We start from the raw sequence: 26,402 nt of genomic DNA, 5'->3' as shown, positions 1-26,402 counted from the left end.
AAGGAAGAAGATTGTTGTCAAATATCTTCCACAGCTCTCTAGGTAAAGCTGCCAAATTTGACATAGTTATTTAGTATTGAAAAGGTAACCTATTAGTCCACATAGTGACAACATTAAAAAGCGACAAAAGTGAGATAACGACAAATAATAAAAACAGCATTCTTTGGTTGTAAACAATTGTTTGACTGCTGTAGGAAACCTCGCCACAACACAACATAACGTTAACACGACAAAGCAACAAATAATATTTTCTAAATAGCAATTTCAATCTATTTACCAAATCATTTGCTAATATATAAAAACTGCTACAAAGTACAAATCGGACCCACACAACGTTGGGTGACCCTGCTAGTTATCGATATTTAGGGTTAGATTTACTGATAACAACAGGTATTGTTCACACACATACATATTCCATAAACAAGTGGAATAGAATGAAGAAAAATGTTTGTAACAACTAAAAAAAACAAAAAAACAGCTAATGTAAATATTTGCTGGAGAGGTTTTGGGCTTATATCAAAAAACCCAGCTTCAACCTTCCCCATACTAGCTAGAAACTCAGGTCAACATCTGATATTAGAATAAAATATTATATTGATGTTAACTGAAAATTACTAATGAATATTTACATAAAAAAAATTAAATTGTAATAATAGCCAGTGGTTGAAGTGGAAATTTAGAAATGGCGGTATGGAAAATGTAAAGTAATGGAATTTGATAGTTTTACCATTAAAGCAGTATACACAGGGGCAGGCTGGGCTAGGAGTAGGGGGCATCTGCCTCTCACGCTGGTCCCATAGTGTGCTAACTTGGGCTGGGTCATCTTTTTTATTTTTCCTTTAAAATAGGGTGAGTCAAGTCTTGCCCCCGGGCTAAAATTTGCCAGCTCTCCCCTGAGTATACACCCCCACTTTGACCACTGGTAATAGCGCGTATCTAAGCATAGGGAGCAGACTGTGAGGGCTAGTACTGAGAAGCATTAATTTATTTTTCTGGACAACTGAGATTTATTCAACATATCATTACATTTATGACTTAAAAAGAGTGTACTTTCTGAGGAAGTAACAGCCATAGAGAGTCGTACCGGCCATTATGTACTAGATATAGCTATGGTAGTTTCATAAAAGCACATAGGGGTTATTTATGACCAGTACAATGAAAAAGAGCATGTATTTTTTAGTTCTGTTCCATTTGTGCCCATCATACACCTAGGATAATGCTCCAGCATGCAATGAACCTGTCCACCTACTGTGTGAAGGTTAAAGTGCACTTCATACTCCTCTGTTTGGTTTTACCCCTCATTGCATTTTCCATTTACTGCCTTCTTTTAATTTGCTGCTTGTTTGACCCTCAGTAAGGCATTATTTGACCCAGTACAGTAAGGGGACGTTGGTACTACCTCTACTTCAATTAAATTGGTTAATGTGCACCAAACTGTATGACACTTTGGGGCAGATTCAATTGTAAAAAAAATGTCTGCGTAGTGTCCCGAAACGGCCAATACGCAGAGTTTTTTTAGTGAAATATCCGCTCACTTTTGCTTACGCCCCATAGAGATACGAGCAAAAGTGAGCGTTACTTTTTACCGTATAAACGATAAAAATGCGCAGCCGCGATGTCCGGGGAACATCAGAGTTAATTGAATCTCCCCCTTTGTGTCCCCTTTCTCAACTGCTTGCGGTTATTTTATATACAGTATTAGGTGCATGGAGACGATTTTCTGATATAGTGCTAACCCAGCATAATGGTCATTATACATACGGAAGGCCACAATGTGCCCATCACCTGTAAAAATCATATACTTATCAAAAAACGCCATTTAGCCAAGCTTAGAGAGGCCCATAACCCCACAAAATATTTTCAAAAAATTGCACTCAGCGGCATTGTGTCAGTACCAGAACTGCCAGACTTTAATGCCATAAAGGGGTTCTAAGACACAAAATGATTTTGGTTTTTTTTGCACTTATTCCAAGCTTAAATATCATAAGCCTGTCACAGATAAACTAATCAGAGATCTGTCATAAAATAACACAGATTCTACAGTTAATCCCTAAGCGTGTCCATCGCCAGGCCTTATACCAAATATTTAGGATGGGGCCCATCAATGTTGGTCCATCCTCCAAAAGCCGCCACTGTGCTCTTCTGAGCATGTGTGGGGACTGGCACTGAAATCCCAAATGGGGATTCAATGCGCATGTGCCTGCCCTTGCTCCTCCTCACAAGAGCGCATTTCGGGCCTCTTCAGCATATTGGACGTCTTCATCAGCCCCCTCAACTCGGGGCGACATAGCCAGACAGCCCCTGCAATGGTAATAGCATGGTGCACTGTTTACTGTAATAAACTCTGCTACATATTAAATAGCACCTGATGCCTACACACACAGTACAGGCAGTTTGTTTCCTGGCCCAGCATGTAGTTCTCAATGGCTCAGTGTTGTCACTAGTTTCTACTCAGTAAGGCTGCATTATCACGAATATTGGTTCAGCCCACAAAATGGCTACCTCCATTGTGATTAAGCAAAGATTGCACTTTAAAAAGATTCATTAAATGCTACCAAAATACCTGCCTGTGGCTTGGGGTCCACCAGCTAGACAGCCCTGGTGTACTTTTTTGGCCTGATTCATTATGGAACTTAAATGCCAATATGTGCCGTATTTTGCATTAAATCTAACTGCATGCCCAAAATCGGACTATACGTCTGTGAACGCAAGACCAGCCAATTCATCTTGAGCTCAAAGGACACTTACGACAGCCTACAATTTCATGGGTAGTCAATGTATGGTAATGGTATTTCAAGCTTCAGCCACGCAGCAGCGTCCGATTCAAGTTTTGGTCATCTCTAACGACCGTGCTTTTCTGTCGTATCAATTGTACCAGTGTAAGTGTCGAGTGACAGTGATGATGGATGTGTTTACATGCTAGAACATGTGTCTGTAAGCAAGAGCCACTGTAAAAAAATGCATTTTTTTTTGTACAGTAGGTATTAATAACATCATGATAAATGTATTTAATTGAAAAACAATTACAATTTTTTTTTCTGTTGGGAGACATATGTATTGGACATATCCTGCTGTGTATTGTGTCTGTCAGAGCAGAGTGTACTTAGACCCGTATTCAACAAGATTTGTTTCTTCAGATACACTTGTAGTTCAATACAGATGTGCATATGCCCGAATTACGTGCATTAAGAAAATGCTATTTTTGTTTGTTTTGTGTGCCTCTTTGTGTTTATAATCTATTTTTTTAATAGTCTTGCAAGTGTTTTATAGCATGTAGTGTAAACTATAATTATACTTAACATTTTTATATCTCTACAATTTCCCATTTGTCCATATATTTGATATTGTCCATAATACGCGATCAGGCAGTCAAACAACAAAGTAAGAACGAGCTGACAATCACCATCTCCCCAAACACAAGCGTAGTTCGTGTATTCACAGCAGGATCTATTCACTTTCAACATGTACAGATACTTTTACAATAGACATCCTTAATAATTATAATCTGCCACAGTAAATACCCAAGATGGCTTGTGAATACAACAGGCACAGTACGCAATTACTGACTTGAAACAGGATAGCGCTTTGCTGATTTCGTTTCTTGGCAGCTTCATTTCAGCGACAGATGTCAGGCTTTTTCTCCTTGTTTTGTAGGCTCTATAGAACTTTCAGAGATGCCAAATATGTGTACATGCTCCTGGAGGTGTGTCTTGGAGGGGAGCTCTGGAGTATTCTACGAGACACGTGAGTTGTTTATGGGAGAGATATTATTTCTTATATACGCATTTTGTAATACATAATATTCTTTCTTTTATGGTATTACATTTGGTAGCTGTTATAGTTTTTTTGTGTCTGACAGCTGTCGCTGTATTGTGATTGTGTGCTCTGAGACAGACAGATGGATTGATCGATTAATAGATGTTCTAATGAGGGCACGAGGAAAGAGAAGCAAATTATATTTTATTATAGTGGCCCCAGGATTTAACATAAAAAGACATAAGTTAGATACTGCATGGGATATATAAGAAAGACAGATACCTCTATGATTGGCTTTAACTGGTCTTTGGGACCATTATTTGTTTTTTTTGGGCAATACACTGAATTACACAGCTTGATAGAGAAGAGACTAAAACCATTTACATCAGGCCTCACTATGGAACTAATGAACAATATTAATTGCATGACAACCATATTGAAATAAATGTAATATATAGGTCTTAGAAATTAGCACATTATGCTGTAAAATTGAGAAACAGGTTCTTGGACACGTCTCCATTCTCAGTGGATTAGTAGTTGTATTGACTATTTTAATGTTTTGTTTTTGAAGCATCCTAGTATCTTAAACTTTTGAGGACTGTCCGTACTATAGATGACTTTAAGAAATCCGCATCACTATCTCCAAAAACCTTTGGAGAATATTTTTTGCTCAGTTCTACATCCATTAATTTATCTCTGGAGGAAAACTAATGACATGCAGGTTATATATTTCTTTTTAGAAAAATGACTGTAAGTTGGGTTTAGTGATCTAGATTGTAAGCTCTCATGTGCAGGGATCTCTCTACCCTGAACCTCTTTTGTTATCTTCTTATATATGATTCGTTCTTTGGTATGATTTGCTATTCCAGCTGTCTGGCACCGAAGGGTTTTGTGGTATGTTACATGTACACAGTGATAATGATGATGATGATGATGATAATCTTAACTACATAAAAGCCAATCGCTTTAGAAATGCAAATACAAAATGTCATCTATGATACTGGTAGACTTTGAATTTATGGTAATGTACTGTACTCACAAAGATTAAGCCCAAGAATGTCTGTCTCGATTGTATGAAGATGACAGATGCACTATAATAATTTGGCAAGTATGACACACCTGAACATAACCTACATGTCTGTATGTATTATACAAACCATTAAGTGTGCCACTATTTACAATTAATATATGTTCTTGCTACCCATATGTCTGCACACTCTATTGCTATTTCTTATCTGTCTGACTGACTACCACACACAATAGACGTTGGAGAATCTAGTTTTTTCTTGTCCAGACACACCTAATCCATGCTTGCAAGTAAAACCTCTATGACGTGGTTTATTTGTTAACACAATGCATAGAGCACCAATGTGCTACACGGCATGATAATAACTAATACGAAATCTGTTTTGGTTCTTCTGGTACAGGTTATAAAGTGTCTCTATTGAAGGAAGAGTCACTTTACACTAGGCAACCGTTCTGCTTACATACATGGGGGTAATAGGCAGTGGGTCTACACACTACTTTTTCCCCCACATATTTCAAACACAATTTGTTTGGCTTCATGACACGAGTATATGGACACGAAGGTGCACTCTTTACTGTGAAACACCTGTAGGGAAACGTTTAACTAATCACTGTTGGCAGGCCCGGCGCTCCCATTAGGCAAGGTTAGGCACTTGCCTAGGGCGCCGGGCTCTGGAGGGCGCCACAGTATTCTAAAATACTTTAAAACTGTGCGGCGACCGCTGACCATACCTGTCACGGCCGCCGCACAGCATCAGATGGACGGGGAGGGGGGAAAGAGGCTATTTTGTCACCACCGCCGCCTCTCTGCTCCGTCTCCTCCCCTCCACTTACTAGTGTCAGTGAGTGGAGGGGAGGAGACGGAGCAGAGAGGCGGCGGTGGTGAGACAAGGTAAGGGAGGAGGGAGGAGGGAGGCGATTTTTGCGAGGGGGGAAGCGGCGCTTTTTTAAAAATGCCTAGGGCGCCGTGGACCCTAGCACCGGCCCTGACTGTTGGCCACACAAGGGTGCAGATTCCAGCTCCAGCAGAGGGTGGAGGTCACACAACAAACATTTTCGGAGAAACAGGCACAAATACACCTCATAAATAAATTCACATATCCTGCACTTGAGGGTGATCATTAGCATTAAAACATCATAGTCGGTAGAGCTATCAGTGCTGTAGGTGAGAAAAGAATTATATTTGCTGCCTAAATATAGTTTGCCACATTTAATACCTGATGGACATCTTACATATCACTCTAATTTGTGGGCTCTAAAGTAGTATTATTATCTTTTAAAAGTTTTGCTTAAATACACTATTCTGCCAATTAAAAGCTTTAGTGATTTTATGTTCTACACAAGAGTCTCCGAAGATCTTCGATAAACTAATACATGCTACTATTAATGTAAAACAGATAATATATGCCCTAACAACCATTATGATGAAGGCACATTCTATATCAAAGGGTCATGGATAAATGGGTTTTACTTCATTGAATGTTTATATTAAAGTTCTACTCAAAGTATTGACAAGATTGACGCATTACCTTCATTTCTTTTTCATCTATCTCAGGGGCTCTTTTGAAGAAGGGACTGCCAGATTCTGCATTGGATGTGTTCTGGAAGCCTTTGACTACTTGCACAATCGAGGAATTGTCTACAGAGACCTCAAACCAGAGAATCTTCTTCTCGATTCTGAGGGATACATAAAGATGGTGAGTTATAATATATTTTATGTTAGATGTGTGGAGCACTTTAACATGCTTTGGTATTAGAACCACACTTTTTTTTATATTGCATTTTTGTATTTGTTGTCCTGTAGGTAGACTTTGGTTTTGCAAAAAAGATTGGGCCAGGAAAGAAGACTTGGACATTCTGTGGAACTCCGGAGTATGTGGCCCCAGAGATCATTATGAACCGAGGACATGACTTTGGGGCAGATTACTGGTCTCTTGGAATACTTATTTATGAACTATTGACAGGAAGGTGAGGATAGGAATAATTTATTTATACTTCATGTTCTGACATAAATTATGGTCCTGGGTTTCAATATTATGTGATTAATATGTGCATTTCTTCACTACTATTTAAGCAATATAGACTAACGTGATTACTACTAAAAAGTAACTATACAGTTATTGGCCAATATTTTCAAGTAAAACTGGATGAAGATAGGCTACATATACTTGCACTAACAGATATTACTTATGGATAAAACAAAATGTTCCCACTGCGCTACACGATTAAAGAAAATCTAGTATACTGGCTATTGTTTAGCCAATTGTACAGCAGATAATACAACCCCCATTGTCCATCATATTACACAGCTCAGGGAGCACCTTTCACCCCCTTTGGTGCCTTTCAGTTATCACAATCAGGATTTGAACTTTGGGTACAGTAGTAAATAGTAGCTTACTGAAGGCTTCTCCATAGACAGATAGTTATTATTCACTGAGAGTGCAGGATTTGAGTATCTTGTACTGGACTTGAAGTGTCTGATCTGATATTTGATTTGTAATGAATTTACAAGGAGACTGGGATTCCAAAGGCTCTAGAAAATGCTGAACTTAACACATTATTGATTTAATAAGAATGGAACATGATTACAAATAAATGATTTAACAAAAATGATTGTAATCTTGGTCATCGCTAGTTGATGGCAATTTTAGGTTTCAGGAGTTATGACACATATAAGAGAACATCTTCCTTAGTATACAGTGGTTATGAGCACAATAGGGACAATTTCATAACATTCTAGTATGTTTAAAATTATACAATACTAAATATTTAAATACAGTTGCTGAAAATTGTATCTGGATTTTGTACAAACAGGTTTTTTTGCATACAATACAGCAGACATAAATCCCTTGCATGTGATTTATAAGTCTTGTCCACATATAGATATATGGCGGTAAAATTAGCCTTTAATTACATTTTATTTGCTATTCATTTTTTTTTTGCTATTCATTTTTTGCTATTAAATTTCTTGTTCAACAGAATACATATCAGCATAGTGTTGCATTAATTACAAGTGTGTCTGTTTTGTTAGTCCTCCATTCTCTGGAACAGATCCCATCAAAATTTATAACATGGTGTTGAAAGGGATTGAGAAGGTAGACTTCCCACACCGCATTGGACGCCGTTCTGAAGACCTGATCCGTAGGCTGTGCAGGTAATGATCATTAGATGTTGTTTTATGTACTGATACTGGAGGGGGATGTTAAACCCAGGGGAAATACAAGCTGCTGCCTCACTGAAAGGTTAATAGTCGCTTCAAAGAGTCTCTTTGAGGAGGTGGTGAAGACAAATTCAGCCAAGGGATATGGAAATGATCTACACAGACAGTTTTCAGTGGGTTATTGAAAAATGAAAAGGTTTCAGGGACATATAGGACATATAAGGAAGTGAAAAATAAATGAATGTGTTAGTGAAGTGGAAAAAAAAGGTTTAAAATAACAGTTTAAAATATAAACAAACACGGTTTTTTTTGTAAATTTTGCCAGCATTTTTATTTTAGTTCTTCTAAGCCCAAGTGTCTTCTTGAATACTGCCAGCAGGTCATGTTTGGAGGAGTTCCTTGTGTTATAATGTACAGTAATGCACTCCGCAGCTGCATCAGAGGGGTCTGTTTATTACAGTGTGATCAGGCATAAAAACAGAGAAAACGTCAGTTTTCTCCGTAAAATGGCCATCGCATGATTTATGAAGGGTTCAATGGAGGAGAATCAGTCTCCTTCCATAACCCATTTGACGTTTCTTAATGCAGACCCCATATGTCAGTATGGGGACTGTGAAGTTCTCCAATTTATCTTTTTTCAGCAAGGTAGCACCATCTCAGGAAAGGGATTGAGAAGGGACCATCTCAGGATGGTGTTACCTGTCATTTCAGTGGGATCCAGCAGAAGACTCTCTGGCTTTGCTGGACCCCTTACCCATGGAAGTGTTCTGCGCATGTCTATTTACTGTTAGTGTTGAGCTGCCAATAAGAAAGAGAGTTTGTTGAGGAGGGGGGAGTTCACCCAGAGCAGAATGGTAAATTTCAGCAGTGTTTCATTATGCATTGTGACTGTCACCGCTCTATCTTAATATATAGACCTCTTAATTACCCCTAAAATACTTCCAGGTTTTGCCCCGATTAATGAAATGGAAGAATTACAGACCCTCACGTTGTACAAGACATTGGTGATAGTTTAACTATCACTAGTCTCTGCACCACAGATGTGGCTCATTCTGTGTGAATGGTCAGAAAGCACTGGCATGGTGTCATTAAAGAGGAACTCTACCCTGATGTAGATTACTGTCTCTTGAAATAGATGCAAGTTATTGCTCGACAACCATTTCTTGAAGCAGCTAACAACACTTGTCCTAAAGAAATATATACCCTAAAGAAAATCTTTACTGACAGACCCCAGGCCCACCATACCTGAATTGTCCATCACGTCCCCCGTGCTGCAGTCAGCATTGTGTTGTTGAGCATGCTTGTTTGCATTTATGTTTACCTTATTGAACGCTACCTACAATTGCATTTTTCGATTTAAATGAATTTATCCTTTAATAATAGTCACTGATCCTTTTGCTTACATCAGTGAGTCTTCTCTACCCCATGTTTGTTAAGATTTGCTAAGATGTGCATTTACTTAGTATGTGCAGGTGACAGATTTTGGCAAAACTGTTGCTAGAAGAACAAGTATGTGTTCCCTTGACAGCATTTAAATTAAGTTGAATGTATGGACTTTGTTTCATCCTGAGGAACGTTTATCAGGCACACAATGTTCCCAGCAGCAGTTATAAACAATTTTGTTTTATTTTTAGACTGTGAAGTATGTTCTGTTAGTACTCACATATATGCATATATGGAAGACTATAACATTGAGAAATTCCTTCCTATGAAGATCCTCTGCTGCTACAGATATGTAACAATGACAGCTGTGTCTGTTTCAATGGGATACTTTGTGCTATAAAAATAAATGCTTCAGAACAGACAGTGTATTTTTTGTTTTCTAATTTGAGTACAATTCTTTTCCATAATACTGGATATACCTTCACTGTTCTATGGTTATTTCTAAGGCTGTAACTTTGACTTTTCATGTTGGCCTTGATTTGATTTCAACTCTGTGTTTGGATCTGCTGGCTTTAAAGTACCACAGTGTTCTATGATACACTAGAGATCTTATGTTCATTTAGACTATTTGTTTTTCTTTGCCATATATATAGTGACACATAGCTATAGACATGTAAGCAGATTGGGCTATTACTGTGTAGTTTAAGTTACAGGTGCTTACTATGGGTGTCTATCTCTTTTTTGTGTGCAGGGTTTGGAAACTAATTGACAGGGTCAATTAATGTGAGGAACAGGAGTAAACTTTACTATAATCATCATCACCATGTTTTATGTATCACCACCAATACTGCAGCGCTGTACAGAGAATATTTGTAATTCACATCAGTCCCTGCCCCCTTGGAGCTTGTATTCCCTAAGACACACAGATAGACTAGTGTTAATTTTTTCAGTAGCCAATTAACCTACCAGTATGTGTTTGGAGTGTGGGAAACTGGAGCACCCGGAGGAAACCGACACAAACACAGGGAGAACATACAGCCATCCAGCTGCCCTACAATGGTGCAGATAGCTAGCACAGATGCATGCATTGCTATGGTGTGCCCCTGCTCGCTTATAGACCATCTATAGAGAGTGCAACCTAAAAGTGTAGTCTGCTTTCTCACACATAAATGAGCAGCAGCGAAGCACTTAGAGTAGTATAATGACATCAGCATGGCAGAGTTAACCTCCCATCTTACAGATCTGCGGAGCAGTCAGTGTATAAAAAGCACCAATAGGGCTGCCATAGAGGCCAATAAAGCATTACTGAGGTTGCTGGTGCTGAGCCGGACACGGTCTTCCAAACTGAAGGTATGATACCCACACTTCATCACATAGCACATGGGAGAGGGGATTCCTTGTACTGGTATGTGGAGAGCTTCTCTACTACTCTCTACTCAACATCACAATGCAGTCTCTCAACATAGGGTAGTTGCGTATATTCACATTTCAGTGGCTGTTAGACACCGTGTGACAAAAAAATTTATTCTCATCCCACAGAAACATACCTAAAAAACTAATATGCATTAAACTATGCATAATTCAAAGGCAATATAATGACACTAGCATAGGAAAGTTAGACATGATTCATTAAGGAATGTAAATGCTGATACACACCGTATTTTGCATTAAATTGCTCTGCACATGCCCAGAACTGGAGAATTTGCCACTGGGCACAGAAACGTCCAATTAATGTTTGAGCGCAAATGACCCTTACTAAAGCCTACAGTTTCATGGACAGAACAGGGAGGGGAAGGGGTGCAGTTAATTTACAGTAAGGACGTGCCAAGGATGAGCGCACGCAGCAGCACCTTATTCAAGCTTTGGGCATCTTTAAGGTATGTTTTTTTCAGTCTTATCATTTGCACCAACTACAGGTCAGGTGATGCGGTTACGTATGAATGGTAGAACATGTGTTTGCAATCAGGAGCAACTGTAAAAATGCATTTTATGTACAGTAGACATTAATAACATCCTGATAAATGTATTTCATAGAAGAAAAAAATGTTGTTGTTTTAAAAAAAAATAATTAATTAGTGACTATATTATTAACAGGTGAGAACAATTGAATACTTTTCTTTTTTTTGTGAGTTCTGCTGATACTTTATATTCCACATATGATATTGGGCATATCCTGCAGTATATTGTATCTCTCAGAGCAGAGCATACTTAGATGTTTCTTCATATCTGTTTGTAGTATGCCCGAATTACGTGCTTTTTTAAAAAATAAATGCACAATATGTTACTTTTGTGTGACTTAATGACCAGGCCCCTAGTTTTGAAGCAAACCCATTGGAAGAGTCTTTGTTTTTTTCCCTAACTTTTACATTATGCGTTTTTATGTATTATATTTTTCTCTGGAGCCTTTTTATCGCTCTAATTCTTTGTCCCTAAACATTACATTTCTTTAAATACTTTTTAAACAATTTGGTCAGTTACAGAATAGTTTTATTCTCTCCTTTGAGTGCACTTTTCTAGCTGCTCTAGAGACCTCTGCCAGCATTCTCTCCATTAGTAATACGCGCTTTTGAAGAAGAGTGAGCCAGCGCTCAGTTATGTTTTATCTTCAAAACAGCCATGAAGATCCCATACAGTCTGACGTAGGAATGATTATTTTTTTCTCACACAAAGCTGTTTTTTCAGGGTTTTTTTTATCTTTCAGTCCCTTAAATGCTGTACTCTATTGTGTATGATCTATATTTATTTATTTTACAACAGGCTTCTTTATGAATAACAGGCCCTTAAACAAGGAATGCACAGTAAGCCTTTCATCCCATGCCAGAAATATACTAGCTTGCATAAAGATGTATAATTGTGTTTCCTCTCTACCTATGGAGAAGACGGCTTAAAAGATCCAGCCATAACTTTTCATTATTGTGAGGTCTGGTAATAATGTTTTGATTATACTTGAGACATATGCCTACTTTGTAGGAATGCATTAACGTTCTAGTGCTCACTGCCAAATACAGGCATTTGTCCATAACAGCAAGTTACAATGATTGCAATTATGCAAAATACACTGAAAAGTTACAGGTCAGTGAACAACTTCTAAATGTTTAAAAAAAAAAAAGTTGGTTGGACCCTAAGTGCAGCTGCTTCGTAACGATGCGTTTTCAAAATATAACATGTCCATTTTTATCTATTGTTTTCAAGATTTACGCATTTAACGTATGACTGGTGGTTCCCCGTAGTATTGTAGATGCTCTAATATTTCATGTAGAGAAATAAGTACATTGGCAGGCAATTAAAGACACTTGAGGTTCCTGACCCAAAGAGCTGACAATCTAGTTAGGTTACTGAAAAACGAGTTCAATAGTTAAAGTGCAAAGTAGGCCTCATATGCCTGTCTGCTTCACTCAGCAAGTTGCAGAGGTTTAATGGCTATAGTGTTTAAATAAAATGAAGCTTCAGTTCCTGTGTCCCAGACTTACTTATTCCATGTGCAGCAGCAATGTTTTAAGACCTATCTGGTCCTTATATAATTTTGGGACCATATATGTTGCAATATCAGGCCATCTGCAGACCTTGCAGCATGTGTGACAAGCATAACATATAAACAGTGAAAGACAGATAAGAAAAGAACCAGGAGTGAATTTCACCTCCTGCACCCAATGCTTGAAGCAAATGGAGCAGAAGAGGGTGGTTTACTGTTATCAAAAACTGCAAACAAATCAAGGAGGATAACAATGGAGTATAGAAGCCTTCAGGAGAGCAGCATAGACGTTCTTACTAAAGCTGGGTACACACTACAGAAATTTCAACCAACTTTTTATGCCGAGCGATTTTACATGCGATCAATGGTCCGATCGCTCGGTCCATGGACTGCATACACACTAGCCTTGTTTAGGACGATAAAGGGAAGAGCGGACGCCCCTTAAGCGACTTTTTACAGCCATGTTGTCGTGAGCAATGACTGTAATTTCGTACTCACTGTTGTGGATCGGTCGGAAGTTTATACACACTACACAACGGAAACGAGATTGGAACGAAAATATTAAACGGTATGACCAACCAAATGAGGCGACAATCGTCCATTTGGGCAGACTTTCAACCATCGTGTCACTGCACACACTGACCCGACTTTTGAACGAGCGGTCGTATGTCGGCTGATTGAGCCGATTATTGGACGAAAACCCTGTAGTGTGTACCCAGCTTAAGTACAGTTTCAGTGATCAATGGTAGTTTGGTACCATTTGCAATTTTTACCTGTGATATGTTCCGCTATGCACAATGTATGTCCTAGTTAAGGAGAAGATAAGTGGTTATTGATAGGTGGTCACAGTTTGCTATGAGGTAGGATTATTATAGAACTTTGCAATGATTACTATTTATCTATCTTTGAAATGACATACTGTATAACAGCACTGACCATTAGCAGTTAATCACTTACTTTAAGCTGCAGTTGGTAGCCTTAACCATACACCTATATTTTTTCATAAAGTACAGGAAAGCAGAAGCATCAGAAGGATGACACAGCTTAAAAAATGAGTCATAGCAGCATGTATAATGAGCAATCAATGTGGAACTGCTAAGTAACAAAAATTTCATGAGAATTTCAGCTCATACTGAAGGAAGAGAGGGAGTCTGACTCATTATCACGTTTTCAGACTGTTGAATGCCTTGGTTTAGGCTTTAATAAGAATTGTCGGATTGAGCAGGTCTTCTAAGGTGCCGTGGAAAATGCTGCATTACTACGGGGTTCTAATAAGATGTAAACAGCATTTAGACGTTGTTTAGCTGTACTAAACAATTAATTATAGATATATGCTTCTTTACTAAAAAACAGATGTTACAGACAATTTACGTGTTTTAATGGAACTAAACCTCTTCATTGCATCTTTACATAAAACATACATTAGAGAAAGCTAGGATCTAAAAATGACAAATATCGCGATATCGGAAGAGAAGAGTGGAAAAAATTTCTATACCCATATGTCACGTAGCAGGAGGATAAATGAAATGTGGGCACCTTTTGAAGTTGTTAGTACTCCTGAAGTTGGAAATAGAATGTCCACAGTGAGTAGAGAGTGGCATAAATGCCAGGAGTAGCTAATAGTCGACAAGGATTAGAGACAGGTAGCAATAATATAGGTACAATAATGCAGTCCAAGGCTCATGGCAGGTAGCAAATTGCAAAGGTCAGAAATAGCCAAGGTCACAAACTATTCAGACAGAAAGTCACGTACAAGAGGGTACAGCTCTAAGCAGGTGTCCTAGTATAATGCTTGCACATTTTGGAGTCCTGTGGGTAAATGTATCAAGCAGCGACATGTATTAACCAGCGTTTTTGACTTTACTAAATCCAATCTTTGACCATTTGTGTCAATTTTAAAACACCTATGTCTCCCATGTTATAGTCCAACTCTCCAGAGATTAAACACAAACTCGCCCAAGTTTGAATTCAAAATGGCCAGATACAACATACTGTTTTCTATAGGTGAGAAACAAACACATCATTGTTACACTGCAGGGCAATGCTAATATAACAGGAGGCACAATGGAAGTTTGAATAAACCATCTTTTTTGTTGTAGAGGGGCAAACATTATTATGAATTTTCTTACGGGGGTCAATTTATTTTAAGAATAAATTAGTCGTCCAAATCTGATTATAGATTAAATGTAAGTATTTTTTTCTATTACAGTGGCTTACTATTTCATCACCAGTGGGGCAATATTTATATTTTTATTATATGAGAACAATTAAAATTTCCAAATGGGGTCATCATTTAAAGTACAGACTTGTGACATTACAAGTGCTTATGTGCATGCTGACACTTGTAGTGCCACAGGTATGTCTTTTAAATTTCGCTATAGCCACGTTGCCGGGGATAGTCATGTTGGGAGGTATGCTATAGTATATTATATATTAAATATGTTAAAAATGTACAGTGAAAATTACATTTATCTTTAAATTTCATTCAATTTGTAAGTTACATCTGTAAACAGAAATTCAACATGGCAAGCCATGATAAAGAGCTGTGGGTGCAGATCTTGGGAAAATGATATGTGTGTAACAGGGTGGATGGTTAGCACCCCAGAAGTAGTGTAAGATAGGATTCCACAGGCCCGGTGGTATGGTAGTGAGGCAAATGAAAACAAAAAATGGGCACAGGGCTAAAACAGCATAATTTCATGAGTTTATTCTCTTTACTTGCAGCATAAGGTTTTACCACCACAGCAGAAAAGTAACAGTAGTGTAAGAAAGTAATACCACCTGACCTTCAATATGCAAGCTTATTCAACATGTCACAAAATAAATAACAATTTCTAACTCTTGTTTCAACAATATTAACAATAAGCAAATATAAAGCACTGCATCACATAGGTCACTGAATAATTATATCTCACTTTGAAGTTAGGAACTGTGTTTCAGTGAAATGGGTTTCACTGAATAAATACTTTTGAGAGACAACCAGATGCTAATGAGGGATTGAGACAATTACACTAAATGCTGCTGCAGCAGATTATCTAGACAAATCAATTGCAATAGACTTTTAGTGCAATTATACATCACAGATTACACAAAATCAGTAGAGTTGCAACAAGGTTATTCAAGCTTGTTTAGGTTATATGCTTTAGAAGAAATGACTATAGACTAGAGTTACTTTACAATAGACAAGACCCACAGGGTAAATTGTAATCCACAAGTTTAAGCCAAGTTTCAGCTCGAAACATGAAGCTCATCCGACTTGATGCGACATGACTCTTGAGCTCAGTGTAAGCAACATTAATTCTGCACAATAAACGATTTCCATTTTAAAGAACACAATCGTCACTTAGTAGTTCATCTATTAGAATAAGCAGACCTCTTCCAGCAACTGTAGATTTAAACAATTTGCAATTCTCTCCTCAATAACCTTTTTAGGCAGTTTCACAAAAGAAACAAACTTCTGACTGAATATGGACAAACTCTTGTGACATATAATTTCTATCTTTGTTCCTTGCACACTGCCTCAACCATAAACTTATCTTTCTTCATTTGTGCCAAAATGCCCATTTTTTTGCGGGCTTTTGCAACTTGTTGCAGTGTCTTACTGTCTCTGCATGCTTCTAGTGCGGTCTGGGGCTCTTGTGAGCAGCCCAGGGCTGTAGTTTGCAGTTTTGTCTACCCAAAAAATGCCAACGCAATTTGCATTGAACTGCCCAGAGGCACTGTAGGACTTGTAGATTTCTGCATGAGTGCATGCAGTAATATACCTGTGATTCGCACAGTACTACATGTGTATGCAAATTTCATATATAGAAAACACAATGGGGCTGATGCAAAGTTGGAATAATATGTGTTCAAAAGTAAGCTCTAAAAAGCTGCTTGTACAAATAGCGTATTTATACCCATATGCTGAGGAGTGGGCATCTTAAGTTGCATATAACTCTGCACTAATTAATAGCATATTAGCCAGGATTACTTACACCCAGGTACGCTTGTACACACAACCAGGCCATAGCACAATAGTTTTTTTAACATTTATTTTGAAAGCGAAAAATACAATCACTATTAGGTTTGATTTAAATAAAAAAAACAATTGTATATTAAAGCAGATATAATATTTTGTCTTGTATATGAATGAAAGTAGCAAAAAATATGCCTACAAAATCATATAACTTATGCAAGAAAGAAGAAAGCACCTACCAGCTTCAGAGAGGAATTTGCAATCAGCCAATCAGAAGTAGTCATCATCAGCATATATTTGTACAAGTAATTGATATAGCTGCTGACAGTTGATCCTTACTGTACTCTGCCTGCATTTGAGTGCTTCCCCTATCCCACCACTCCAGGTATAAGGAGATGCAAATACCAAATCTGCATACAGATGTGCGCACATGCAGTACAAATTTGCATATTTGAAACTAACGGGTGTATACACAACTCAGTATGAGCCTTAATATATACAACAAAATGTCCAGGGAGATGTGAAAGCAGCAGAGTGAAACACTTGCTAAGAGACAATTTACGAAAGATAAAGCATAAATATATAAAATCATAAACAAGTGCAGGGCAAGGGTAGAATTTTCATAAAATATTTGTAGTTTCATATATAGTATTGCGGGTCATGATTATAGGCTAATCAGGGTAATTATCAAAATAATATGTTATCATGATCTATCATAAAATCAGAAGTTACCTTAAGCAAAAAGTTTTCCTGTAAATCACTGTATTTATGCAAACAAAAGTATTTTGAAAAAGAAAACAGATATAGTTCAGAGGTCAACTGTTGCCTTACCTTACCTTAGTTAAGAGTTCAAAGAACACCGAAATATTGGCTAAAGTTCTTGGACTCAAAAGAAAGAACCATATGGGTGGAGTTAAAGTTCAGCATATATTCCTTTAGCAAAAACTGATCAGTGAAATACACCTGTATATAGTTGTTACCAAATAACATGTAAATACCAAAAGAGAAGAGAAAAGCAAGTGACTGAGGGGCACTCAGAACAATGGATGAGTGTAAATATTACAAACATCCTGATTGATGGGCTACAATATTGAGAGCTTATCAATAGACCTTGGTATGAGACCCACCTAGTGCGGATACTTTTATTTTCTTTTCTATAAACCAAATAACATGTATCAAATATATATACCTTCCCCATATAGTGATAATGTACCTCTCATTTGAATCAATATAACCTAATCATGTTTCATATGTATATGAGAAGAAAATTATACCAAGTTTAGTGGAAATACCGTGGTATCCTTGCTATGTTTCCAAAGGAAGTTATATTTTTGGACACATTAATAGAACTGATGACAAGAGGACAATAAATCAGTTGCTAAAAGGCTTAGCATACCAGCACACTTCTTTCAGTGTTTTCACAGAGGAGACAGGGGTTGGGCAAGGAAGAAAAATGTTTATAAAAGCAGTGATATATGTTGGAAATAGTCGGTTTTGCCTTCTAGCCTGCAGATTATACAAAATAGTATATCAATGTAGGTCTTCAGGTTCTACTTTATATTTCTGTTTTATTGCAAGAAACTTTATTAATTATATTTCTAAATCTAAATTTCTGATCATTATTTTTTATTCAATAAGCATTTTAACTTTTGGTCATGTTAAATTCCATTTATAAAGGTCTGTTATTGTACTCTTAGGGGGACTTAATAAAAAAAGCGCTGGTTTTTGGCGATTTTTAAAGCCCAAACCGCCATTAAAACGGACAGAATTGTCATTTTTTAAAACCACCACTTTACAAATCGCCATCCCGATTTTAACAATGTTGAGCAGACAATACACCGGATTTACTAAGCTGGGTTTGCAAAACCGCCACAAAACCGCCATCCAAGCGCACAAAATAAAAGAGGTGGTTGTGAGAGGCGAGATTGTCAAACTGCTGCTGTTTTAGCTTTTTTGCCATTCAGAACATAAGAGAAAGCACCATTGACATTATTTATTAATTAAGGGGTAAAATTAATTTAATATTAACTTATGGGGGATTTTTTTTTTAAGGGGACACTATTAGAGTGGGGAAATGGGAATATATAATAATATTAACTGATTGTTACTGGTGGATATAATTATTTATGTTGCACAATTTATCATTACATAGTGCCTGAATAATATAATAATTAAATAATTTTGTCTTCTTAATATAATGTGGGGAAAATGTCTCCTATAAGTTAATATTATATTCATTTTGCCCTTTTATTCAATAAATAATGACTGCCCAAATAATTTAAATGTCAATGGTTATTTCACTTATGTTCTGAATGGCAAAATAGCTCAAACAGCATGTTTGAGCTATCAGGTCAATCAGAAGCAGGCATTAAAACAGTCCTGTCCAGTCTTTTGGATGGCGGTTTTGATGGTGATTTGTACAAAACCGTCGGAGGTTTAGCCTTTTCATTCCGCCACACACCACCATCCATTTTAAATAGCAGCCTCACACTGCCCTATAGTAAATCTGGTGGTTTGGAACATTAAATCGCTGGTGATGTGTGGCGGTTTAAAGCCGCCGCCAAACTTGATTTTTAGTAAATCTAGCCCCAGGTGGTTTTGTGTTGGTTAACTCTTTCACACCCATGCCATGCATGTCCAGGTGGGTCTTGCATATATAAACTTATGTATAGACTGTACTCAAATACATAATTTAAGGAAACCATATGTATGTGAAAAATATTTGTAAATATTTAATTGACCAAAATATTTACTCTTGCATGATATTAGAAAGGCACGCTGGCATTTGTAGTTCACCAACAACAGCTAGAGAACAGCAGGTGCTGATTCAGATCATTGTTTATTATCAGGTAGGTCATTGTATGTACTGTCTAATGTTAAAATATGTTTTCTCATAATTCTAGGATTAATCCAGCAGAAAGACTAGGAAATCGTAAAAATGGCATAAGTGATGTAAGAAAGCATAAGTAAGTATATATTTATTGAGTCTGTCCTAAATTATTGAAACATCTGTGGCAACCACTGGACCGAGTTCGTTTTTGTATGTGGACTATTCCCAGTAAGATTAATAATAAGGATCCTTTGTGGGTGCCATTTATGCAGCACAAAAATGTGCAGTGTACTGTGTTTTATTTATGCAATTGGATATGAATGAGTGTGCTTGAAATTTGGATTACACCCCAGCAAATATTGCTCATTCTGCATGGCCATTGCGATCTGGAACTTGAATCTTGCATTTAGTGTTCTGAATCGTGTATGCCAAGAGTAAACAAACAGCTTCACAATGAGAATATTCAATACCACCACCTGGTAAATTCAGGGCCTCTCGCATGCGCAACACCTTGTCTGTCTCACAAATTTCCACTTTACCTATGTCCACCACTGCAGCTATGGGGTGCTCTTTATCATTCCCTCATTTTTTCTACATATTTAAATATAAATCTGCATGGAATAGGTTGTTGTACAACAAAAAAAAATTCTGTTATAATTTAATTTAGTAACACAAAAATTACTCCAGGTGCACAAAATCTGTTGTATGCAAGAAACATATTTTTGGGTGCTACACAGAACTGAGGAAGGCATAGCTTCAGCATACACTTATTTATTTAAAAAAGAAGTGTGGCATGTTCTATTGTGGTCAAGTAGTGAGGAAAATAATTTACAATATTATCATATAGTCAAATAGAGAAAATATTTGATGCTTCTAGAGAACGGTTACAGGTTTAAGTGCAAAAGCTGTTCTGATAGTGTGACTAGCTCTCAAGTCTTTTTTATCTGGTCTTGGCGCACACAATCAGTCTCCTTCAACAACCTATGCTGAAGCCTCACTCACATTCAAAATTCTCCAGGTTGATAAGCCTGGAGAACAGAACTAGCAGGCATTGCCAGAGGTGGTAAGCCTGAATATTTCCCAAAAAACAGGGATTTTAGGCATTGGTCTCACCATGGTTATATTATATAAAAACAAAACAATAAATTATAGGAAGCTGCAGTTTTATTTCATGGAACACAGAGCACAAGTACGTGAAAGCAACACATTAGTTAAAAACAAGCTTAATTTGCATTGACTCCTCTCTCTCTTTTGCCCCCCACATTGAATCCATCGCCCAAACCTGTCGTTTCCAACTCTGCAACATCGCCCGCATCCGTCCCTTCCTCTCTCAAGATGCCACCAAAACTATCATCCATGCTCCCATCGTTTCCCGCCTCGATTACTTCAACCTCCTCTTTACTGGCCTCCCCCACTCCCGTCTATCTCTAACCTCCTCTCCATTCACACTCCTGCCCGCTCCCTGCGCTCGGCCAGTGACCGCCGCCTCTCCTCCACTCTCATCATCACTTCCCACTCTAGATTCCAAGACTTCTCCCGTGCGGCCCCCCTTCACTGGAATGACCTCCCTCGCTCCATCTGTCTCTCTCCAATTCTCTGTTCCTTCAAACGAGCACTCAAAACTTACCTGTTCCTCAAAGCCTACCAACCATTGACCTAACCCCCTCATCTTCTCTACTCGTTCTCCCCTCTCTCCTCCCGGCCCCCCTTTTCTCCCCCATACTTCAACTGCCTCCCCTTGTGCTTGTTTGTTTTCCCCCCTTTAGGATGTAAGCTCATATGAGTAGGGCCCTCCTTCCTCTTGTCTCCACTCCTGTTCTTTTGCTCTGCCTCTACTGCATTAGCCTGCCTGAGTTTCTGAAGTATTGGTATTTTTTTGTTTATTGTTCTGTACGGTCTCTCCCTGCATAGTCTACTGTTTGTTCTGTGTATGGCGCTGCGGAAATCTTGTGGCGCCTAACAAATAAACGATAATAATAATAATAATTGCTATACTTTTAAAATTGATGATGCACAGAAAGAAAAGTAAATAAAGTGTAAGAAAAAAATCTCATAATTATGGTCTTTTCTTAAACTATACCAGGTACTGGTGCAGTGTGAAGTGTTAGACAGATTGTGAAATGTGCTATAATTGGTCCCAGTAACAATAAAAGAATTGAACCTGGTGATGCTGCCACTGTGGTCTTACATGACATAAATCAAGTAAATGAGTGTTGTAAGGAATCCACTTAAATAAACTTTTCTCGATTTACAAACCTAAATAATCTATGTATTCTTCCCGGTTCTAGCAGCGCCATAATTGAATATAACCCTATCTCCTGACATGTGCTAAGGAATTCATTTGATTGATAAATTGAGAACAGTAAAAAACACTACTTTCAGCACCATTAAAGAGCACCTATAACCTATTCACAGTGGAGGCAGTCATTCTGTGGGTCGAACCAATATTCCTGAGTATACAGCCTATTAATTTACTAGATTGTAAGCAGAGCCCTATTACCACTTTGCTTCTTAATACACATGCTTGTTTTATTACTGTGTTTGGTCCCATTCTAAAACACTGGTGAAATCATCTCAGAGGTTCCTAGTGAATTGACAGCTGAAGTGCACTTTTAAAGTATTTGCTGACAGTATAAACTTCTGCTTGTGAATAAATAATGGCACCAATCATAAGAACAATTGAAACAACTGAAGTTGTGCAGGAAAAGAGGCTAAGTTCTCTGCATGTCAGTTTATTAGGTATGAGTCGTGTGACTCTGATAGCACTCACGCGGTATCCACTTGTTGTGCACATGTACCACCTATTAAGCGGTCTGAACGTCTGTAGATCAAAATAACCAAATGTGGTGGTGTTGCATTAACTCTTTTTTGCCTGGTTCCGTTTTATTGTTGATTTTGCAAACCAATGCACCCAAGTGTTACGCATGAAAGAAATATTTTAAACAATTCAATTATATAATAAAGTCTAAACAAACAACCTACCACCTTTACTCCTACAATCTCAAATACTTTTGAGGCTGAGCAATTGCAATGTAGGGATGTGCATGTACTGGACATGTATTCCAGTGGTGCAAAGTCTACATCTAGCGCCGTCTAAGGAATGATGACATTCACATTTTCTTTGTAAGTTACCCTCATCACATATTTATAGTAATAATAATATCTTATCATCTGCAGGTGGTTCCAAGGTTTTAACTGGGAAGGAATGCGGAATCGTAAACTGCTCTCTCCACTGAAAAGAGAGGTGGGTTAAATGTACATCCATGATCTGTCCTATATGAGAGCCACATTCAACAGTTGCAGAATTATTAAATAGAAGAATAATATGAAATAATATGCTGCTTTGTGAATATGTAATTGGTTTACTACTAAATTAAAATCATGTTTACATTATTTTGTTTTCTAACTCTGCCCTAAATAGAATAGCTGGTACCCAGCAGTGTATTGCTTTGGCTGAAACCTATAGCTCCCCTAAATACAAAGCAATTTGATGTCAACTTCAACTTAGACACAACAATTGTGATATCCACTTAGATAGCTACCACATTCAATGCAACTGTGTTCACCTCTTGTATTATTACTATACACAATAGAGAGCTCTATAGTGTTTTATGTTATATTGTATATGAGGGTCTGATTTGTATGCAAACAAATCTGTGCAACGTAAAAAGGAGCCTTGTGTATAATTTGGCAAATTGCCTTATGCACCACTTGTGTCCATATTTTATACTTACACTTGGAAAGGCAGATCGGGGGCATTCATGTGTAAGTTCAGTATAGTAAGGGCATGCAGACGCAAGTTATCCTATTTAGAGTTGACAGAACTTTTTATTCACATTGTGTTTATATTTACTATGCAGTTCAAGTTAAACTAATACACTAAAAGAGGTTGATAGAAGTGTCCTTCAGTGGAATTTCTGAGTCTGCTGTGTTGTGATTCCACCACAATCCCATTACTTTCCCTTTTGACAAGTTCCTGAAAACGAGAGTCAAAATCATGGTTCACGATTTACAAATAACTGCACATGTCAATGTCAGATTCATGCTCATATACTGTATTACTAATAGGATGACCATTTGCATTTTTATATAGATCAAGGGAATCACAGATCACAGCTATTTTGACAGCTTTCTACCTGAAGCTGAAGATCCACCAGATGAGCTATCAGGATGGGACAAAAACTTCTGAAGAAATATGTTATGGTTATTTCTCAGTGGATTTCTTACACTACTTTCTGGGATTACTTAACAGTTACAGCACCGCTGCTTCAGCTATCATGGAAATAGAAAATTCCGGGACCCAAGTATGGAATATAATTATTATTTTTTTCACTGGAGGAAGCATTAATAATGTACTTCTTGTGGAAATATTGCCAGAGTATTACATACAGCCTCTGCTTTCCTCTTTTCTAAATACTGTCCCATGATGCTTTTGAGGATGCAAATGCATCATAATGGCAGCCATTTTGTTAGGTCATGTAAAACACTTTCTCAGGAGTGCTTGTCTTTGCACTTGTAGGAACAAACTAGGATAAATTAAGCAGTGCTTAATAATTTTATTTTATTTTCTGCTTTAACTTTGTTAACCTCTGTTATTAAGAATGCCCATGACCTTTCTGAATGTACGCGAGGCATTTACACCAGTCAAAGGGAGATTGTTTCATTAGGTTGCCTCTGCTAATGTTTTGATTTCACATAGAGAGATATATGAATTTGCATCATTGAAGCGCAAAAATGTAGGATAATTTGCTTCATAATGTTCTAACAGAGGCATTTTGTGGCAGTAATAGTGAAATATCATGTGACTATGTCACTTCATGTTAGTACTGTGTAATATCAAGACAGTGCACATAAGGTAAAGTGGACGTACGATAACGTAGAACTGTAGACTTGTGGACTAAGCACTGAGTCACCCATTTATCCTCACTTTATACATTGATAGTACTTACTAAAGTATCTGTTTGTTTCATTGAAAATGAGGCGGAATTGTTTCTGAATGTGCCTTTTGTTTCAAGGACTGAGAGAAAGCTGAATAGGATAGAACGGTGTAAACATAAAGATTTGGTAAATGTCAGAATCTGTTTTTAAAGTCATAGAGGTATTTACAAGTTATATAATATTTTGTTTTGTTTCCATGCACAATTGCACTCGCTTTTCCTATATATCACATAATAATATATTTTTTCTTTCAGTCCTCTTCAACATAACATACAAAATTTTGTCAAAGTCAGTTTAATAGACCTTCACCTATTTATCATACTGTGTTGTGTCCTTTTTTTTTTTGTATCCATTAAACGAAAACCCATCAGCCCATTCACAATTCATTATTTTCTATGAAGCAAATTCTACCACTGTACTGGTGTTGCTGGAAAGCAGAGTGTTCCCTGACGGAAGGTGGTATTGTACAATAGTGCTGATCCTGTGCAATAGCAGGACCAGGGGTTTTATGTTAGTTTTTTATTAAACACCTATCTGCTCTTGGAGAACACAATATTTATAACCAAACCATCATGCTATAACAAGCTTAAGCTGCTCTTTTGGAAACTTGGTGTCTTCCCTTTTCCTTTTGGCCTAATAAAGAAAAGTCTAATTACTGTGAATAAAGGGGGACAATACAGCATGAGCCTTGATGGTTATTATGAGACTTCAATGGCTATGGTAATTGTATAAACCACAACTTAAGATCCATGATACTAAAATATAATAATGAAATACATAATATGATAATAAATAATTGTATTCAAACTTTAACAAGATACACACAGACAACATGAGTTAATTAGCTAATTAAATGATCAAAATATTCACAGCATGTGGGAGACTGTGACCTGCACTCATGTGACTGTGAGGACAGGACAATGTCATAATGTGAGGAGGGGAATGGAGGCAACTTGCTGTTAAATAATGGAAAATAGCAGGATCCTCATTAGCACCGATTTGCAATGGTTGTCTCCTGCTGAATTGATGCCGGAAGATTGTGGGGTCAAATGCACTGCTATATGAAACAAAGTTGAGGGCTTAACAAATTGGTGGAAAATGGTTAACTGAGCCCGCACGCACTCCCGTACGCACTCCCACACGCACGCACGCACAGACACACACACACACACAAGGGTGTGTCATTGCATCAAGATTTTAAAAATGATCTTGACGCAATGAGTAATAAATACAATAAATGAAAATAAAGCCAGAGAAAATTAAACCACCTTTCCCTTAACTAACTGTGTCCAGTATCCAAGGTTTTTAACAATGTGTTTCTTTGGTTTTTTTTATAATTTATTATTATGTATGGTCAGACATGACCAAACACATATTATAAAGCAAAGACAATGAGTCCCAGGTACTGACCAATATATTATAAAACATAATTGAAGAAAAAGACAATTATTTTAAGGGGGGGTCGGATAGATGGGGAATGAAGGGTTGGGAGGTAAAGGAGAAAGAGAGAAAGGGACCGTACAAGACTAGTGTGAAGGAATCAATATCCTTGTCAGTTTATATTAAGGAGAAATAGGATATTTCTAATAATGATGAGGTAAAGAGAGGGTACTCTATTATGGGGCGGGGGGAAAAAGAATAGGGAGGGCCTGTCCACCGCGCATGGGTCGAGAAGTAAACTTAAAAAGCAGAGAGAGGGGGGAGTTCTGGGATCTACTTTCTGCAAAAAGCAATGGGGTCCATACTTGATTAAATACCTCTATTATTAAGATCACAGGTGATTTCTTCCATGGTTGCTATGTGCCAGATTTGTTTCTTAAATGCAGTGAAGGAGGGAGGGGTGGTTCTTACAATTTTTAGCTAATAGGCACTTGGCCGC

General features: G+C 37.6%; 1 protein-coding gene across 2 annotated transcripts in view; it reads left to right on the top strand.

The window, feature by feature from the left end:
• Window positions 1–25,205, top strand: part of LOC142161247 (cGMP-dependent protein kinase 2-like) — a 107,659-nt gene extending 82,454 nt beyond the window's left edge. For both annotated transcript variants that reach the window (XM_075216705.1, XM_075216706.1), the window contains 7 exons: window positions 3,655–3,744; window positions 6,338–6,479; window positions 6,587–6,750; window positions 7,814–7,936; window positions 19,659–19,721; window positions 22,763–22,829; window positions 23,679–25,205. In XM_075216705.1, the coding sequence (XP_075072806.1) occupies window positions 3,655–3,744; window positions 6,338–6,479; window positions 6,587–6,750; window positions 7,814–7,936; window positions 19,659–19,721; window positions 22,763–22,829; window positions 23,679–23,774 (745 nt within the window). In that variant the 3' untranslated portion in view covers window positions 23,775–25,205. The remainder of the gene's footprint in view (window positions 1–3,654; window positions 3,745–6,337; window positions 6,480–6,586; window positions 6,751–7,813; window positions 7,937–19,658; window positions 19,722–22,762; window positions 22,830–23,678) is intronic.
• Window positions 25,206–26,402: the final 1,197 nt, after the last annotated feature.

This window comes from Mixophyes fleayi, chromosome 6, assembly GCF_038048845.1.
Source record: "Mixophyes fleayi isolate aMixFle1 chromosome 6, aMixFle1.hap1, whole genome shotgun sequence".
NCBI classification, from domain to species: Eukaryota; Metazoa; Chordata; class Amphibia; order Anura; family Limnodynastidae; genus Mixophyes; species Mixophyes fleayi.
Note: the sequence above shows the minus strand (reverse complement) of the source record. Positions and strands in the feature narration are given on the sequence as shown.